This window comes from Schistocerca piceifrons, chromosome 5 (assembly GCF_021461385.2).
Source record: "Schistocerca piceifrons isolate TAMUIC-IGC-003096 chromosome 5, iqSchPice1.1, whole genome shotgun sequence".
Lineage (NCBI taxonomy): Eukaryota > Metazoa > Arthropoda > Insecta > Orthoptera > Acrididae > Schistocerca > Schistocerca piceifrons.
In genome coordinates this window covers 160,647,231-160,667,692 of record NC_060142.1, presented here as the reverse complement: position 1 = coordinate 160,667,692, position 20,462 = coordinate 160,647,231, and the positions used below count along the sequence as shown (strand labels likewise).

The 20,462-nt window shown below is 44.5% G+C and overlaps 1 protein-coding gene across 1 annotated transcript in view; it reads left to right on the top strand.

The window, feature by feature from the left end:
- The window catches only part of LOC124798830 (cytochrome P450 6k1-like), a 106,356-nt gene that overhangs the window by 17,818 nt on the left and 68,076 nt on the right, over positions 1-20,462 (top strand). The window contains exon 4 of the mRNA XM_047262360.1: positions 17,101-17,363. Within this exon, the coding sequence (XP_047118316.1) occupies positions 17,101-17,363 (263 nt within the window). The remainder of the gene's footprint in view (positions 1-17,100; positions 17,364-20,462) is intronic.

Sequence of the window (20,462 nt, the reverse complement as noted above, 5' to 3'; positions counted from 1 at the left end):
TCCGTTTACAAGTTTTTTTAAAACTGACTCATCTCGCAGAAACGCTAATATTTCATCTTTCACTTCTTTCTCACTATCTGAAATTCCTTGGGTCCGTTTCAGACGAAATGTCAAATTAGGCAACTGTTGTTGTAGATATAATGCAATGTTTGCTTTGTTTATTGTTGCCATTACTCTGCTTTGTATCAACTCCACTACCTCTGTAGCACTGTTGTGAGTTACACGTCGATCAAGCAGTTCAAATATGCGCCGCAGCCTCATGCTGTTCTCACTATAGGATACCTCCAATCCCGCCGTCTGTTGCCATTAGCAACCAATTTTGTTGTTGCCTGGTAGACAATACGTGGGGCGTTGAATGCGTAAACATCATTGGCCTTTCCGATCTCGCACTCAAGGCGTTCGTTGTTAGCGTTTCTATGAAACAATCTCTACTTAGGGAGACACTAACTGACTCAGCTGCCCCTTTTAAACTTCCCTTCCAAAACTTCGTAACGACGACTTCTCTGAAATCTCTTTGTATTTCATCAATTCTGTTTGCCCATATTTTAAACTGTTGTCGTTGCACTTGCGTGACTTCGAAAATATTACATGTGTAATTATCAGGACCTTCTTAACCTATTTATGCTCGAGTTTTTTCTCTGTTTTATTTTGGGTAAACACTTAAAATGAACTTAAAGTAAATTGTTTGAGATATCTTTACTGTAATTTATGATTTTTCACCATTGATTTTGGCAAATAACATTGTTCCGAAATGGGAACACCAGGAATGAGAGGGGTCCCGGAAGTTTAAACAAAAAGAAACATAATTTTTTGAATATGATTTATTTCTTTAGCAAAACAAAAGTTTTAGTACAAATATTGATTGCATACATTCAACCAACAGTTAATTCTTACAATAGTAATCCTTCAAACAATGCTCATGGTGAGTTATTTTACATTTTTCACATGCCTCTCTGCCATTTCTTTTGCAAAGAGCATATCTTCCTTGCTTGGGTTCATTTGAAATCCAGTGGTCAACGTTGTAAAAGCGTACTGTGTCGATAGTCCTCTTTAGTAATTCTTTTGATGTTTTCAATCTTCCTCCTGACGTTGGTGGTCTGCCATATTTCTGCAAATATGTTTGTACGATGTTCCTTCTTAATGAGAGGCTGTCAAGATTCTGATTATTTTTATTTGTCCTGTAAAGTTGCCACGCGTTTTGCATTGACACATCAATACAGAAAATAAATATTGGCCACCACCATTTCTTTGATCGTACAGACGTCCGATAATACGAAATATTTTCATCCATCCTGTCTACGCCACCCATGAAACGGTTATATGCTTGGACTATGTTAGACTGTTGAACTACATTTTTTTTTTCAACCTAGGACCATCTACAGGCCTCTCTAATGGGGTGAACGTGGTCGCAAGTTGATAAGACGTGAACTGGTCGGTTGTCATTCCAAACACCTAGCACTGGTCCAGAATGTTTTTCTCTTCTGTACTCTAAGCTACCGCGGGGGGACTTCGCTATTTCTTTTGGATCATCTATAGGGCACTTACGTATTCTATTGCTGATTATTGTACCCGTGAATCCTATTCCATTTTCTCTCAGTGTTTTGGCCAAATTAATTGAGGAAAAAATCAGTCACAGTAGATTTTGTATGAAGCTGGTGGTAACTCTTCGACAAGTTTCAGAACCACATGCTCACCTAAGCTATCGTTTTTCAGCCGTTCAGTACCTTTTCCGCTGTAGGGAAAAAATTGTACAAGATACCGAAGAGGCTCACAGAGGCACCAAATCTTGAAGCCAAACCTTATGGGCTTACCCTTGAGGAACTGCTTTGCTTCATGCATGCTGTAATATGGTACCATACTCTCGTCAACCGAAAGACGTTCTGCTGATTGAGCGTGAGACAAAAAGCGATCATTGAAAAGTTTTATTAGGGCTGATATTTTGCCAGATCTGTCATCTGAAGATATTTTTGAGTTATCAGCACAGTGAACGAGTGGTTTTATTGTTTCAAATCTGTTGCGCCTCGTTGCTGAACTGACAAATGCATTGTATGTCTATGTTGACTTCCCACAGCATTCTCCATGTAGGTATGGTTAGGCATCCTGACAGAATCAAAATTGCTAAAGAACATCTCAGTTAGTCACACGAAATTGCAAAACTGTGGTCACCTTTCTGGGATGCATGTAGGGTAGTCATTTCTCGAGGGTTATTCAATACACCATCGTCAAAAAACGAGTTCAAAGGACTCAGAAGGACTGGAGGGGATATCTTTTCCTTGCAGTGGAGTAAACTGATCGAAATTGGGAGTAATGTCAGCTTTTTTCCAATCATAAGAAGCCATCCCCTGAGCTCCGCTGAAAACTACTTCCATTATTACTAGAATCAGGTTCTAATTCAGATGAAGCACTTCTATCCATATACTTTTCTGTGTCCCATGCGATGACTTTAGCATCAGCTACAGCTGAAAGTTGTCAACCAGACAAATTATCAACAGTACCGCATGTTTCTTCACCTCCACTGTCTTCTTCTGTCTCCCATCCATGGTCCGCAGTATCAATGTATATATCTGCCTCTGTAAAGTCTTCATCTTCCTCCAAAATGACTAAGATTTCAGCAGCAGTGAGAGATCTGAATGAAACATATATATGATCAAGTTTCCGAATGTACGACTAACACAGAACATATGTGCCTGGTGTTCCCATTTCGGAACACGCAAATATTTACGAAGCTTACTAATAAACAAATAAAGTTATTATAATTAATTTAGTATGCAACACTTCCTTACAGTTCTAAGATATTAAGAAAAACGAAAAGAGATTAGGAAAAAAACTACATTACTGTACAATACTTACATTTTGATACACATATTGCGACCTATACTACTGGCCATTAAAATTGCTACACCGCGAAGATGACGTGCTACAGACGCGAAATTTAACCGACAGGGAGAAGATGCTGTGATATGCAAATGATTAGCTTTTCAGAGCATTCACACAAGGTTGGCGCCGGTGGCGACACCGACAACGTGCTGACATGAGGAAACTTTCAAACCGATTTCTCATACACAAACAGCAGTGGACCTGCGTTGCCTAGTGAGACACTGTTGTGATTCCTCGTGTAAGGAGGTGAAATGTGTACCATCACGTTTCCGACTTTGATAAAGGTCAGTTTGAAACCACCGCGATTGCGATTCATCGTATCGCGACATTGCTGCTCGCGTTAGTCGAGATCCAATGACTGTTAGCAGAATATGGAATCGGTAGGTTCAGGAGGGTAATACGGAACGCAGTGCTGGATCCCAACGGCCTCGTATCACTAGCAGTCGAGATGACAGGCATCTTATCGGCATGGCTGTAACGGATCGTGCAGCCACGTCTCGATCCCTGAGTCAACAGATGGGGACGTTTGCAAGACAACAACCATCTGCACGAACAGTTCGACGACGTTTGCAGCAGCATGGACTATCAGCTCGGAGACCATGGCTGCAGTTACCCTTGACGCTGCACCACAGACAGGAGCGCCTGCGATGGTGTACTGAACGACGAACCTGGGTGCACGAATGGCAAAACGTCATTTTTTCGGATGAATCCAGGTTCTGTTTACAGCATCATGATGGTCGCATCCGTGTTTGGTGACATCGCGGTGAACGCATATTGGAAGCGTGTATTCGTCATCGCCATACTGGCGTATCACCCGGCGTGATGGTATGAGGTTCCATTGGTTACACGTCACGGTCACCTCTTGTTCGCATTGACGGCACTTTGAACAGTGGGCGCTACATTTCATTTGTGTTACGACCCGTGGCTCTACCCTTCATTCGATCCCTGCGAAACCCTACTTTTCAGCAGGATAATGCAAGACCGCATTTTGCAGGTCCCGTACGGGCCTTTCTGGATACTGAATATGTTCGACTGCTGCCCTGTCAGCACATTCTCCAGATGTCTCACCAACTGAAAACGTCTGGTCAATGGGGGCCGTGCAACTGGCTCGTCACAATACGCCAGTTACTGCTCTTGATGAACTGTGGTATCGTGTTGAAGCTGCATGGGCAGCTGTACCTGTACACGCCATCTAAGCTCTGTTAGACTCAATGCGCAGGCGTAGCAAGGCCGTTATTACGGCGAGAGGTGGTTGTTTTGCGTACTGATTTCTTAGGATCTATCAACCCACATTGCGTGAAAATGTAATCACATGTCAGTTCTAGTATAATATCTTTGTGCAATGAATACCCGTTTATCATCTGCATTCCTTCTTGGTGTAGCAATTTTAATGGCTGGTAGTGCGGTAGTGTAAAATGACTGCCAACTTTGTAAACACTCTACAATCATCAGACAACAATGGGGTTCAATCCTAAGCACTTAGAAAGAACATAGACTCCAAACCAGCGCTCTAAAACGAAACTCGTTTTTTAAAAACCATTCATGGCTCGTAGTAAATAAAGACTACAAAAATATTGCTCCCAGTTGGGAGCACCTTGCAAAAATTGGTTAATTTTACCACGAGTATCTGTCCTTTCCCGCATTTGCAATCTGGACCTCGCGTGTCAGATATTTTTAGCTTTACAATTAAAAAAAATTCGTGTTCCTACAGATTCACTTGGCCACATGTAGAATAAAAATCTTCGATAAATTTCCTCAGATCTCCCTCTTAATACCTCAAAAGATTTTGCTATTATACAGGGCGTTCCATTTATTTGACGACTGCACGCACGGCGCAGTAGATGGCGGAGAGCGGGCGTTCCGTTGCCTATCGAATCACCCGTCTACTGCGGCAGTACTAAATTTAAAATAATTGCAAATAAATTTTGTATTCACCCATGTCATGCAAGGAGATGCTGGAACTGGATACCGTTGTTCTTTACGCATTTCTGATATCTGCTCAAGGAATTATCCATCACATGATGTAATTCAATTTACGAAATTGAATTAATTGACCGGCAGATATTTTCCTTGAGTCCTTTTAACGCGTGCAGGTTTGTCGTGTACAAAGTTATCCTTTCGTTCTTCCCACAAATAAAAGTCGCACGGAGTTAAATCGGGACTGCGGGCAGGCCATATACTGTTGCTAATGACTCTGTCACGAAACATATCTTGAATTGCATGTAAACAAACATCGGAAGTAAGAGTCCTTCCCGAATCCTGTTGATAAAACGCTAGCTTTGCTCTCCTTCACTTCATAAAAAAAAGGTTGCAAAATATTTTCTTCTTCTTCTTGCGTTACGGCCTCTGTAGGACCACGGGTAGCCCCTTCGTGGACTGCATTTTCCTCTTCCTCTCCCGGAACCTCTTCATTTTTTCTCTTCTTCTCTTCCCCTCTTCTTCCGAGATCTTCAGCTTCCGTTTCTCCTGGCGGCTCCACTGGTGACATTCTAATCTTTTCCTGTATTCTTCTCTGTCAGTAATCTCCGGCATATTTGTCGGTGTCTATTTGTCTTTCCCCTTGTCCTCCCTGTTGTTTCCCACACTCTCTTCGTCATTCTGTCCATACTCATCCTAACTACATGCCCAGCAAATGTTGCCCATTTGAGTCTGATTTCCCCGGATATTGTTCTCATGTTTCTTCCCTAGGTCTTCGCATCCACCTCTCTCCCCCCCTTTTGGGACCTAGTATTTTTCTCAGTATTTTTCTCTCTTCTTTCTCTAGTTGTTCTGCCCCATTTCTTCCAAGTGCCATCGTCTCAGCAGCATATAATACTGCATTCCTCACTGTTGCCTTGTAGTGACTTCTCTTTGCCTCTGTGGATATATTCTTTTTATTTTTTATCTCTCTCATCATGGAGCAGGCTGACCTCATCGTCTTTATCCTCTCTGTTATTCCCTCCTTGCTCCTGTTCCTTCCTTTTATAAATTCTCCCAGGTATTTAAATTTGTCCACCATTTGCACAGTGCCTTCTGGTGTTTCCCAGTCTGCAGTGGTGCTTAATGCCTTTGTCTTGTTATAGGCGATCCTCAGTTCCAGCTTTCTATCTACATTGTTTAAGTTGTCGAGTTGCGTCTTTGCGTCTTCTACCGTCTCACTTACTATTGCTATGTCACCTGCAAAGGCTAGGCAGTCCACTTGAGCCCTGTTGTCCTTTTTGTCCCCCACATGGGTCTTTGGTATTCCAATTTCCTCGTTTATTGCTCTCCACCGCCTGATCACTTCGTCCGGTGCTATAATGAACAACAATGGTGACAATCCATCTCCCTGTTTAACACCAGTCTTGATCTCAAATTCTTGTGACAGTGCTCCTCTGAATCTCACACTTGCTTTTGTGTCTATCAGAATTTCTTTTATGAGTTCTTGTGTAGTTCCATCAAGTCCTCTGTTCTTCAGGATCCTAACAAGAGTCTGTCTGTCGATGGAGTCATATGCCTTTGTGAAGTACACGAAGGTTATTACTGTCTTTTTGTTTCACTGTTAGCTATGTCTTAAAAAAATATTGGGTTTATTTTTCTGACACCACTAACTGCGCACCACACTTCTATTTTCTGATCGTGAAGGGGTTCCTTTATGAAGCGGAATAGGCCTTGTCTGAGAGCAGACTGAGGTAAAGATCTATTTCAACGCCATGCATTTGTTTCAGTACCTATTCGCAAAACCCAACCCTGCGTATGGAATCACCAGATTTAAGATCCTGGAATACTGTTGCTTTATAGGGCCTTAGCCCAAGTAACAGCAGCTCTTCGTATACAGATGCAAGAAATTTGCGTTTACTGTCAAAGACATCTTAAGAGATTCCTTACGATAATTTACTAGACAAACACAAACCATCCCGTAAGATCATCGGATAAGTGGAACACCCTGTGCACGATATTGCTCAGCACTTATTTTATCACTTCTATGTCGAACTTACTTCACTAGTAGGAGCTCTTTCGATCAGATAAAATATTCTAACATGTTTAAGTTTTTACTTTGCCTTCTTGCTGTGTCGCAAGGGACGAGTCGAACTGAGCTGGACAGAGAAGCGTTTTGCTGCACGCTGCAATGCGTCCGACGCTGCAGCTCTTGTACTGCGTCGACTCCCTTACTTGCTACTGCTGTTGCAAAATTCGAGCCCCCGATCTCGTACCTTGGGACACGTGGCTGCGTTGTCAACACGCCGCTCTTCCCGGCCGTAAGACATCTCGGGTGCCTCTTCAGAACAGTGCCTGTCAGTACCTATATCTGCAGCGTTTACTGGCTTCTGCTGCCCCAGTCTCCGTTATTCAGAAATTTGCGAGTCGCCACAACTTCTTCCAGGTGCTACAGTCGCTGTAGCAGAATATATCAATTATAATGCAGAATGAGATTTTCACTCTGCAGCGGAGTGTGCACTGACATGAGTGTCTCGGACCGGCACACAGTTTTAATCTGCCAGGAAGTTTTATTTCAGTGCACACTCCGCTGCAGAGTGAAAATCTCATTCTGGAAACATTCCCCAGGCTGTGGCTAAGCCATGTCTCCGCAATATCCTTTCTTTCAGGAGTACTAATTCTGCAAGGTTCGCAGGAGAGCTTCTGTAAAGTTTGGAAGGTAGGAGACGAGGTACTGGCAGAAGTAAAGCTGTGAGGATGGGCCGTGAGTCGTGCTTTGGTAGCTCTGTCGGTAGAGTACTTGCCCACGAAAGGCAAAGGTCCCGAGTTCGAGTCTCGGTCCGGCACACAGTTTTAATCTGCCAGGAGTTTTCAATTATTATACCGATTCAGCGCACACGTGGCACCAAACATTTATTTACGTCGCATACGGAACATGGATTTTGCGAGGCAATGAGGGACGGGGGTTCGTTCTAAATTATGTTCACTCGGTCCACCGAAGTAAGAGGAATACTTGACTAATGGCTCCAAGTACTATGGGACTTAACATCTGAGGTCATCAGTCCCCTAGACTTAGAACTACCTAAACCTAACTAACCTAAGGACATCACACACATCCATGCCTGAGGCAGGATTCGAACCTGTGACCGTAGCAGCAGCGCGGTTCCGGACTGAAGCGCCTAGAGCCGCTCGGCCACAGCGGGCGGCGGAATACTTGACTGTCTGAGTAAAATTTCTTGAGGTGGATGTATGGAAACAGAGGATAATGACGTGAATAAGAAACTCAGAAGATACAGTTAGCTTCTGTGTTTATTTCCGACTATCATTTGCAGAACTGACTTTCCTATCTGAGATGTCTCTACACTAGTAGCCAAGTATCAGTTTTAATGAGTCACGGCTGCAAAATACTAACGAGAATTCTTTACAGGTGAATGGAAAAACTGGTCGAAACCGACCTCGGGCAAGATCAGTTTGGATTCCGTAGACATATTGGAACATGTGAGGCAATACTGACCCTACGGCTTATCTTAGAAGCTAGATTAAGAAACGGCAAACCCACCTTTCTAGCATTTGTAGACTTAGAGAAAGCTTTTCACAATGTTGACTGGAATACCCTCTTTCAAATTCAGTAAGTGGTAGGGGTAAAATACAGGGAGCTAAAGGCTATTTACAATTTGTACAGAAACCAGATGGCAGTTATAAGAGTCGAGGGACATGAAAGGGAAGCAGTGGTTGGGAAGGGAGTGACACAGGGTTGTAGCCTCTCCCCAATGTTATTCAATCTGTATATTGAGCAAGCAGTAAAGGAAACAAACGAAATATTCGGGGTGGTATTAAAATCCATGAAGAAGAAACAAAAACTTTGAGGTTCGCCGATGACATTGTAACTCTGTCAGAAACAAAGGACTTGGAAGAGCTGTTGAACGGAATGGACAGTGTCTTGAAAGGAAGATATAAGATGAACATCAACAAAAGCAAAACGAGGATAATGAACGTAGTCGAGTTAACTCGGGTCATGCTGAGGGAATTAGATTAGGAAGTGTGACACTTAAAGTAGTAAAGGAGTTTTGCTATTTTGGGAGCAAAATAACTGATGATGGTCGAAGTAGAGAGGATATAAAATGTAGACTTGCTATGGCAAGGAAAGCGTTTCTGAAGAAGAGAAATTTGTTAACATCGAGTATAGATTTAAGTGTAAGGACGTCGTTGCTGAAAGCATTTGTATGGAGTGTAGCCACGTATGGAAGTGACACATGGACGATAAGTAGTTTGGACAAGAAGAGAATAGAAACTTTCCATATGTGGTGCTACAGAAGAATGCTGAAGATTAGATGGGTAGATCACACAACTAATGAGGAGGTATTGAATAAAATTGGAGAGTAGAAGGGTTTGTGGCCCAACTTGACTAGAAGAAGGGATCGGTTGGTAGGACATGTTCTGAGGCATCAAGGGATCACCATGTTAGCACTGGAGGGCAGCGTGGAGGGTAAAAGTCTTAGAGGGAGACGAAGAGATGAATACACTAACCAGTTTCAGAAGGATGTAGGTTGCAGTAGGTACTGGGATATGAAGCAGCTGGCACAGGATAGAGTAGCATGGAGAGCTGCATCAAACCAGTCTCAGGACTGAAGACCACAACAACAACAATAGTCAAGTGCTTTCACAAAGACAGTTACTGTTTATCGCAGTTCTGTCCGCTTAGTGAAACCCTCGTATAAACCTAAGACCAGCAGAGCCCTTGCAGGTGACTACTTTCCAGCGACTCCACACGATCAATCTGGCTGCGTCCGTCCGCGGCTGCTTCTCGTATCGAACCCGTACTTCCTACTGCTTGTCCACACACTCTTCTCTCTTACTGAACGCGCAGCTATCGAGTTTTATCCAGATTTTCCCTTCGGCCTGGCCAGTACCTGGCATGAGACAGTGCTGAGTGCTTCACAAAGCGTTATTGGCTGCTCTGATGCGTTACTCCTCAGAAATTTTGTAGAGGCTGAGTGGAGGGGACAGGAAACCGTTACCTATAAGATATCGATGTACATAATAAACCTTTCAATGACCTTTCATGATGTAGCGTGTTCCCCAGCAGAAGCCGTCTGTCTTTCTCTCTCTCAGCTTCTCCTCTCTTTCAATTCTTGCCCATTATATCTAAGGCCCTTCCCTCTCTTACATTACTTATGGTCTAAGGACACGCTTCATTAATCTGTCTCCTTATTTATTTCGTTGTCATCTAACCCTTTTCTTAATAAATTATTGCTTAACATATCTCTGTATCAGTTAAGGCACTTGCTGCATCAATTCTCTCTTCTATTTCAAGGGGCTTCTCTTGTTGCGGCATAACATTTCACAGACCACTTGTCTCATCTGTGGCTGTTCCTACTGCACTCACTCTCTGGAAATGAGCGTACGGCATTGTGGACCAGGAGTCCCCCATTCGGGGAAATTCGGCCGCCGAGGGCAAGTACTTATTGCATTCGACGATACATTAGGCGACTTGCGCGTCGGAGATGGGGATGAAATGATCATGATGACAACACAACACCCAGTCCCTGAGCGGAGAAAATCTCTTGCCCCAGCCGGGAATCGAGCCCGGGCCCCTTGGCGCTGACCACTCAGCTAACGGGGCGGACACTCACTCTCTGTCTTTAGTCAACATCAGTATTCTTTCTAAAACTTGGTGTCTCGCTATGGACACGACACCCGCGAATGCATATCCTGATACTGGCACTCTTGTCATACCCATTCTGTCTCATCCACCTTTTAAGTTAATGTTGCTTTGTAACAGTGACCTGCGTAGGCCATGTAAGCTAAAGTTTGTCAATATTGCAACACGAAAAATCACTAACCTGATTAAAGTGAATTCACACTGTAGATACGGGACCTAACAATACGCAAACAAGACTGCAGAACTACACTACTGGCTATTAAAATTGTTACACCCCGAAGACGACGTGCTACAGACGAGAAATTTAACCGACAGGAAGAAGATGCTGTGATATGCAAATGATTAGCTTTTCAGAGTATTCACACAACGTTAGCCCCAGTGGCGACACCTACAACGTGCGGACATAAGGAATGTTTCAAACCGATTTCTCATACACAAACAGCAGTTGACCGGCGTTGCCTGGTGAAACGTTGTTGTGATGTACCATAACGTTTTCGACTTTGATAAAGGCCGGATTGTAGCCTATCGAGATTGCGGTTTATCGTATCGCGACATTGCTGCTCGCGTTGGTCGAGATCCAATGACTGTTAGCAGATTATGGAATCGGTGGGTTCAGGAGGGTAATACGGAACGCCGTGCTGGATCCCACCGCCCTCGTATCACCAGCAGTCCAGATGACAGGCATCTTATCCACATGGCTGTAACGGATCGTGTAGCCACGTGTCCATCCCTGACTCAACACATGGGGACTTTTGCAAGACAACAACCATCTGCACGAACAGTTCGACAACGTTTGCAGCAGCATGGACTATCAGCTCGGAGACCATGGCTGCAGTTACCCTTGACGCTGCATCACAGACAGGAGCGCCTGCGATGGTGTACTGAACGACGAACCTGGGTGCACGAATGGCAAAACGTCATTTTTTCGGATGAATTCAGGTTCTGATTAGTGCATCATGACGGCCGCATCCGTGTTTGGCGACATCGCGGTTAACGCATATTGGAAGCGTGTATTCATCATCGCCATACTGGCGTATCACCCGGCTTGATGGTATGGGGTGCCATTGGTTACACGTCTCGGTCACCTCTTGTTCGCATTGACGGCACTTTCAACAGTGGACGTTACATTTCAGATGTGTTACGACCCGTGTCTCTACCCTTCATTCGATCCCTGCGAAACCCTACATTTCAGCAGGATAATGCACTGCCGCATATTGCAGGTCCTATACTGGCCTTTCTGGATACAGAAAATGTTCGACTGATGTCCTGGCCAGCACATTCTCCAGATCTCTCACCATCTGAAAACGTCTGGCCAATGGTGGCCGAGCAACTGGCTCGTCACAATACTCCAGTCTCTACTCCTGATGAACTGTGGTGTTGTGTTGAAGCTTCATGGGCGGCTGTACCAGTACACGCCATCCAAGCTCTGTTTGACTCAATGCCCAGGCGTATCAAGGCCGTTATTACGGCCAGAGGTGGTTGTTCTGGATACTGATTTCTCAGGATCTATGCACCCAAATTGAGTGAAAATGTAATCACATGTCACTTCTAATATTATATATTTGTCCAATGAATACCCGTTCATCATCTGGATTTCTTCTTGGTGTAGCCATTTTAATGGCCAGTGTAACCTTCCCGTAATTAATTTTAAATGATATGAATTGAATGAAAATGCAAATAGAGCCAAATGTTAGCTTCCCACAGTAATAAAACTCAATGATAATAAAATGTGCAAAAATGTTAAGTCCCCACAAAATTAACGTTAAGGTGAACCTGATAAATTTTATAAGGGCAGCTGCGCTGACCTTAGGCCCTGTGCAATAATTAATCTGAGAAATTGATTCTGGGAGGAAAAGCATAGGAAATATTGTTTCAATTGGAATGATTCTTTTTTTAAAAACGATTGCTTTGAAAACAAAATTATTATTGCGGCATTTCTAGAACGAATTAATTACAATTAACAGATGTTATTGGCTGAGCGCAATGCTGCTTCATTACCTTTGATAACAATATACCTCGTCCTGAATCGTGACCAGAGACCCATTTCGACGCCCGCCGACTCCTCACACACGACTACTGTCTCACGCGCGCTACTAGCACTGACTGAGTGCAACTAGCAACAGCGTCCAACTCTGAACTGAACTACATGCTCTCGCGACTCGCTACGTAAAACTACTTTCTCGCAACAGAACTCACGCGCGGTCAAGCGCAGACTAGCAACGATAAAAAACTCTCTGGTCAGAGATTCTGTCATGCCTCGCCATCGCTGCTACTGAATACATACGTGTTTCACCAGTAGTGTATAAATGAATTTTGTGTGGTATGAAGCACCGACCTGCCACATTTACGTGGCATGGAACGAAACACTCTCTGGACATATTCCTGTTGAGAGTCCCCCTATGAAGTTGATACGCGAGTGCACGCAGTGACGATGGTTGGTGGACGGAGGACCATGGCGAATAAGTTGCCTAGCACCTACGTCAACGACGTATCGAGTTAGTTGACTTGTCAGGCGTATGTGAAGACTAGGGAAGCAGTATATCTCTCTAGATATGTAGTTGTTGCCTAATTTAAATATTAGATTTCGAATTACTGATAATTACCTTTTGACAGCTCTATTTGCGAGTGGAGCAGGAAAGGAAATGACTAGTGGTGACACGCGGTACCCTTCGCCACGCACCGTATTGTGGCTTGCGGAGTATACGTGTAGATGTAGATGTGGATCGTAGTGTGGTGTCACCGCCAGACACCACACTTGCTAGGTGGTAGCTTTAAATCGGCCGCGGTCCATTGGTACATGTCGGACCCGCGTGTCGGCACCTGGCTGTGATCGCAGACCGAGCGCCACCACACGGCAGGTCTCGAGAGACTTACTAGCACTCGCCCCAGTTGTACGGACGACTTAGCTAGCGATGCAACACTGACGAAGCCTCGCTTATTTGCAGAGCAGATAGAATAGCCTTCAGCTAAGTCAATGGCTACGACCTAGCAAGGCGCCAGAGCAATTGATAGTTATCGTATGAAGCATGTCTCATCAAGAACCATGTATACAAATGATGGATTAAAGTTAAGTATTCCAGAAGCTACGTACTTTTCTTTATAGCATTCATTACGTATCCTGTTTCAGACCTCACGCCAGCCTGCGTGAGCTTATAGCGTGCATTTCGGCCTTCTCTAGCTATATAACACGTAGCATTGTAGTTACGTGCAGGGTGGCCAGAAACAGTCTGAAAAGTTTGTAAAGGTGTTTCAGGGGTAGGCTATGCTGAGAAATAACTGCTAAGAAAAGAAATCGATAAGTTGCGCGGTTTTCGAGTTAATTAGCATTGAAGTCAGCTAGTCAGCCCGCAAAGCTAAAAAATTCAAGTGGTCAAACGTGTTGCTCATTTGCTTTCCTAAAAACGAGCAAGAGAGCGATACATGTGGGACGGTAGCAAGGGCTGATCCAGAGCCAAAGGCAGATCAGTCTCGTGCGCTGTTGTGTACATTATGCGAACAAATGGTTCAAATGGCTCTGAGCTCTATGTGACAACTGCTGAGGTCATCAGTCCCCTAGAACTTAGAACTACTTAAACCTAACTAACCTAAGGACATCACACACATCCATGCCCAAGGCAGGATTCGAACCTGCGACCGTAGCGGTGGCGCGGTTCGAGACTGAAGCGCCTAGAACCGCTCGACCTCCACGGCCGGCCATTATGCGAACAACAGACACTAATTGTGCATTGAAGCGCCAAAGAAACTGGTATAGGCATGCATATTTAAATATATATGTAAGGCCGGCCGGGGTGGCCTAGCGGTTCTAGGCGCTTCAGTCTGGAACCGCGCGACCGCTACGATCGCAGGTTGGAATCCTGCCTCGGGCATGGATGTGTGTGATGTTCTTAGGTTCGTTAGGTTTAAGTAGTTCTAAGTTCTAGGGGATTGATGACCTCAGATGTTAAGTCCCATAATGCTCAGAGCCATTTGAACCATTTGAGAGATACGTAAACAGGCACAACACGGTGCTGCGATCGACAAAGTCTATGTAAGACCAAGTGTCTCGCGCAGTCGTTAGATTGGTTACTGCTGCTACAATGGCGGTTACCATAATTTAAAGGATTTTGAATGTTGTTTTATACTCGGCGCACGAGCGATGGGACACGGCATTTCCGAGGTAACGATGATTTTCTCCAACGACCATTTCAGGAGTGTATCGTGAATATCAGGAATCGGGCAAAACATCAAATCTCCGACATCGCTGCGACCGGGAAAAGATCCTGCAAGAAAAGATCCTGCAGATGTGTAACGCTTTCACAAATTGCTGCAGATTTCAGTGCTGAGCTATAAACAAGTGCTAGCGTCCTAACCATTCAACGAAACATCATCGATATGGGCTTTCGGAGCAGAAAGCCCGTTCGTGTACCCTTGATGATTGCACGAACAATGCTTTACGCCTCGCTTGGGCCCGTCAATACTGACTTTGGACCGCTGGTGAGTAGAAGTATGTTGCCTGCTCGGACGAGTCTCTTTTCAAATTGTATCGAGCGGATGGGCGTGTACGGGTTTGGAGACAACCTCATGAATCCATGGACCCTGTATGTCAGCAGGGGACTGTTCAAGCTGGTGGAGGCTCTGTAATGATGTAGGGCGTGTGCAGTTGGACTAATATGGGAACCCTGATACGTCTAAATATGACTCTGACAGGTGATTCGTAGATAAGCATCCTGTCTGGTTACCTACATCCATTCATGTTCATTGTACATTCCAACGGACTTGGGCAATTCCAGAGGGACAATGCGACACCACACACGTGCAGAACTGCTACAAAATGGCTCCAGGAACACTCTTCTAAGTTGAAATACTTCCACTGGCCTCCAAACTCCACAGACATGAACATTATTTGGAGTATCTGGGATGCCTTGCAATGTGCTGTTCAGAAGAGACCCTCACCCCTTGCGCTCTTACGGATTTAGGGACAGTTCTGCAGGATTCGTTGTGTCAATTCCCTTCATGATTACTTCAGACATTAGCCCTGTTGGGGCACTTCTGCGTGCTCGCGGAGGCTCTACACGATACTGGAAATTTGTACAATTTTTTTTTGTTCTTCCCTGTTGTAAGTAGGCTGTTTAGATTTTTATGTTGGTAACGTCACGTAGCGCTCTGTATGAAAATCACTGACTGTGCTGTGTGCAGTCTGTGGCTGGTTTACATTGTTGGGATATTTGCCATTGTAGTGTTGTCAGTTGGATGTGAACAGCGCGTAGCGTTGCGCAGTTGGAGGTGAGCCGCCAACAGTGATGGATGCGGGGAGAGAGATGGCGGAGTTTTGAGAGCGGATGATCTGGACGTGTGTTCATCAGAGAGCGTAAATTTGTAAGACTGGATGTCATGAACTGATATATATATATACCGGGTGATCATAAAGTCAGTATAATTTTGAAAACTTAATAAAGCACGGAATAATGTAGATAGAGAGGTAAAAATTGACACACATGCTTGGAATGACATGGAGTTTTATTAGAACAAAAAAAAGTTCACAAAATGTGATCGCTCTGGACAGCAAAACTGCTACCGTGACGGGTGCGAGGTACGCCGATATATTACAGAATCGCATCATCCCCAGCCTGGCTGATAAACACCTGCTGGAACGTATGATTTTTATGCAGGATGGCGCTCCAACCCATATTACTAGACGCGTGAAAGGTCTCTTGCGCGCGTCGTTTGGTGATGATCGTGTGCTCAGCCGCCACTTTCGTCATGCTTGGCCTCCCAGGTCCCCAGACCTAAGTCCGTGCGATTATTGGCTTTGGGGTTACCTGAAGTCGCAAGTGTATCGTGATCGACCGACATCTCTAGGGATGCTGAAAGACAACATCCGACGCCAATGCCTCACCATAACTCCGAACATGCTTTGCAGTGCTGTTCACAACATTATTCCTCGACTACAGCTATTGTTGAGGAATGATGGTGGACATATTGAGAATTTCCTGTAAAGGACATCATCTTTACTTTCTCTTACTTTGTTATGCTAATTATTGCTATTCTGATCAGATGAAGCGCCATCTGCCGGACGTTTTTTGAACTTTTGTATTTTTTTGGTTCTAAAAAGCCCATGTCATTCCAAGCATGTGTGTCAATGGTGCCTTGAGTAGTTAGAATCTTTTATTTAGCTGGCAGTATTGTCGCTTGCTGTATTGCGGTAGTTCGAGTAACTAAGATTTTTGTGAGGTAGACTAAGTCAGGAAAGTTATAGGTTATTGTTAGTCAGGGCCATTCTTTTGTAGGGATTATTGAAAGATTGCATTGCGCTAAAAATATTGTGTGTCAGTTTCGTGATGATCAGAATAAGTAAAGAGAGAAATGTCTGAGTACGTTCAGTTTTGCTCAGCTGTTTGAAAATCAAATAACGTAGAGGTTTACCAGCACAGTAATTCATTAATTTTTCTAAGGGGACGTTTCAGTGTATATGGCGGGGCATTTGAATTTGTGCGTGAAAGATCCTGATTGGCTAACTTCAATGTTTATTAACTCGGAAAAAGCGCAACTTATCGAATTTTTTTCTTAAGAATTATTTTTCAGCACAACCTACCCTGCAACACTCTTGAAAGCTTTTCAAACTGCTTCAGGCCACCCTGTGTATGGGGGAGGAACTTTTCTAACCACTAGTCTCTTCTTTCTTCCAGACGATGCAGGACTGTGGGCGCGAACTCGTGGAGGTGCTCCACGAGCCAGCGAAGAGGGGCGAGATCCTGGAGATGCGGGAGATAGCAGCCAGGTTCACCACCGACGTCATCGCCTCCGTCGGTTTTGGAGTCGAGTGCCATGCTCAACGGAATCCAGACACAGAGTTTCGCCAGTGGGGACGAAAAATATTCGAACCTACGTTGAAAACGAGGATTTCAAGTCTCATGTACAGGTTCTTTCCAGCTGTTGCTAAGGCACTACAGTAAGTTCCATAAACGTGCATTTACTCTTTAAATCTCACAGTCTAAGCATATAAGAGAAAAAAAGATCTGTTTATCCCTTGAGCCTTCACACAAAGATTTACGTGTTCTTGTTTTCCCTGCGCTGTTCGAGAGTGGTGCGGTAGAGAAATGGTGTTAAGGTGGTACAGTGAATTCTCTACCAGGCATTTAAGTGTGAATTGCAGAGTGGTCGTGTAGATGATGGTGTACATCTACATCTACATTTATACTCCGCAAGCCACCCAATGGTGTGAGGCGGAGGGCACTTTACGTGCCACTGTCATTACCTCCCTTTACTGTTCCAGTCGCGTATGGTTCGCGGGCAGAACGACTGCTCAAAGCCTCCGTGAGCGCTCGAATCTCTCTAATTTTACATTCGTGATCTCCTCGGGAGGTATAAGAAGGGGGAAGCAATATATTCGATACCTCATCCAGAAACGCACCCTCTCGAAACCTGGAAAGCAAGCTACACCGCGACGCAGAGCGCCTCTCTTGCAGAGTCTGCCACTTGAGTTTGCTAAACATCTCCGTACGCTATCATGCTTACCAAATAACCCTGTGACGAAACGCGCCGCTCTTCTTTGGATCTTCTCCATCTCCTCTGTCAACCCGATCTGGTACGGATCCCACACCGATGAGCAATACTCAAGTATAGGCCGAACAAGTGTTTTGTAAGCCACCTCCTTTGTTGATGGACTACATTTTCTAAGGACTCTCCCAATGAATCTCAACCTGGCACCCGCCTCACCAACAATTAATTTTATATGATCATTCCACTTCAAATCGTTCCGTACGCATACTCCCAGATATTTTACAGAAGTAACTGCGACCAGTGTTTGTTCCGCTATATTATAATCATACAATAAAGGATCCTTCTTCCTATGTATTCGGAATATATTACATTTGTCTATGTTAAGGGTCAGTTGCCACTTCCTGCACCAAGTGCCTATCCGCTGCAGATCTTCCTGCATTTCGCTGCAATTTTCTAATGCTGCAACTTCTCTGTATACTACAGCATCATCCGCGAAAAGCCGCATGGATCTGCTGACACTATCTACTAGGTCATTTATATATATTGTGAAAAGCAGTGGTCCCATAACACTCCCCTGTGGTACGCCAGACGTTACTTTAACGTCTGTAGACGTCTCTCCATTGAGAACAACATGCTGTGTTCTGTTTGCTAAAAACTCTTCAATCCAGCAACACAGCTGGTCTGATATTCCGTAGGTTCTTACTTTGTTTATCAGGCGACAGTGCGGAACTGTATCGAACGCCTTCCGAAAGTAAAATCATGCAACACACACTCTAGCTTGATAATGACCTCAGGTCGGCGAGGAAGAGTCCACAATATTCTTGAAGTATGGCACATGGAAGTGAAACCACTCATTGATGAATAGAAATCATCACGTTTCCAAATTTCGGGAATGTTGACTGGCGTGTTTCCGCCTCTGTTCCAGATAGGCCCCGGCGTTTTCTATGAGATTAAGATCTGGTGATTTAGTGCGACAGTCGAAGTACGAAAGGTGCCTCAGAGTTCGCCAACGTTGGAACATATGTGTGCAGACCTGAGAATGTGGCTGTTGTCATCATTGAAGACCTGAGTGTCCACAGTGTGCCCATCATGAAGACGTATAAGAAAGGACAACAATTGGTCAGCGACAATTTTGAAGTAAAATACCCGCTTCATAGACATGGTAATCCATGTGGGTCCAAATAATGGTCAGAAAAACACCCACCACTTCTGGCCTGAACCACACTTTCCACACATTGCCAGTTAAACGCCTCATTGGCCCGTCACTGTATCTGACTGCTTGCATCATTTAATCTCTGGAATCTCGGCCCTTCGGAGCTCAAAAGCCCGTCACAATGCATGGACCTAGACGACAGCCGCTAGGCGGTTCGTAACGTTCACAAGCCGCTGCTGTCGCCACCTCAGCGCTAGGCGTCTGTCACGCTCCACACGCCAGACTATAGGCTGTCGCGGCCATGCTGCAAAGCTAGCAGCACTGCGGCCCAGATCTCAGTCGTCTTCCGGCTGTGCTCTCGTTATTCTTCGTTACGTTCATCACTGTTTTGGTTCCTGATATTGCTAAGTCTCGGCTCTCGGATTGGTTGACTCTCTACATCTACATCTACATCTACATCCATACTCCGCAAACCACCTGACGATGTGTGGCGGAGGGTACCTTGAATACCTGTATCGGTTCTCCCTTCTATTACAGTCTGGTATTGTTCGTGGAAAGAAGGATTGTCGGTATGCCTCTGTATGGGCTCTAATCTGATTTTATCCTCATGGTCTCTTCGCGAGATATACGTAGGAGGGAGCAATATACTGTTTGACTCCTCGGTTGAGATGTGTTCTCGAAACTTCAACAAAAGCCCGTACCGAGCTACTGAGCGTCTCTCCTGCAGAGTCTTCCACTGCAGTTTATCTATCATCTCCGTAACGCTTTCGCGGTTACTAAATGATCCTGTAACGAAGCGCACTTCTTTCCGTTGGATCTTCTCTATCTCTTCTATCAACCCTATCTGGTACGGATCCCACACTGCTGAGCAGTATTCAAGCAGTGGGCGAACTAGCGTACTGTAACCTACTTCCTTTGTTTTCGCATTGCATTTCCTTAGGATTCTTCCAATGAATCTCAGTCTGGCATCTGCTTTACCGACGATCAACTTTATATGATCATTCCATTTTAAATCACTCCTAATGCGTACTCCCAGATAATTTATGGAATTAACTGCTTCCAGTTGCTGACCTCCTATATTGTAGCTAAATGATAAAGGATCTTACTTTCTATGTATTCGCAGCACATTAAACTTCTCTATATTGAGATTCAATTGCCATTCGGTGCACAATGCGTCTATTCGCTGCAGATCCTCCTGCGTTCCAGCACAATTTTCCATTGTTACAACCTCTCGATATACCACAGCATCATCCGCAAAAAGCCTCAGTGAACTTCCGATGTTATCCACAAGGTCATTTATGTATATTGTGAATAGCAACGGTCCTACGACACTCCCCTGCGGCACATCTGAAATCACTCTTACTTCGGAAGACTTCTCTCCATTGAGAATGACGT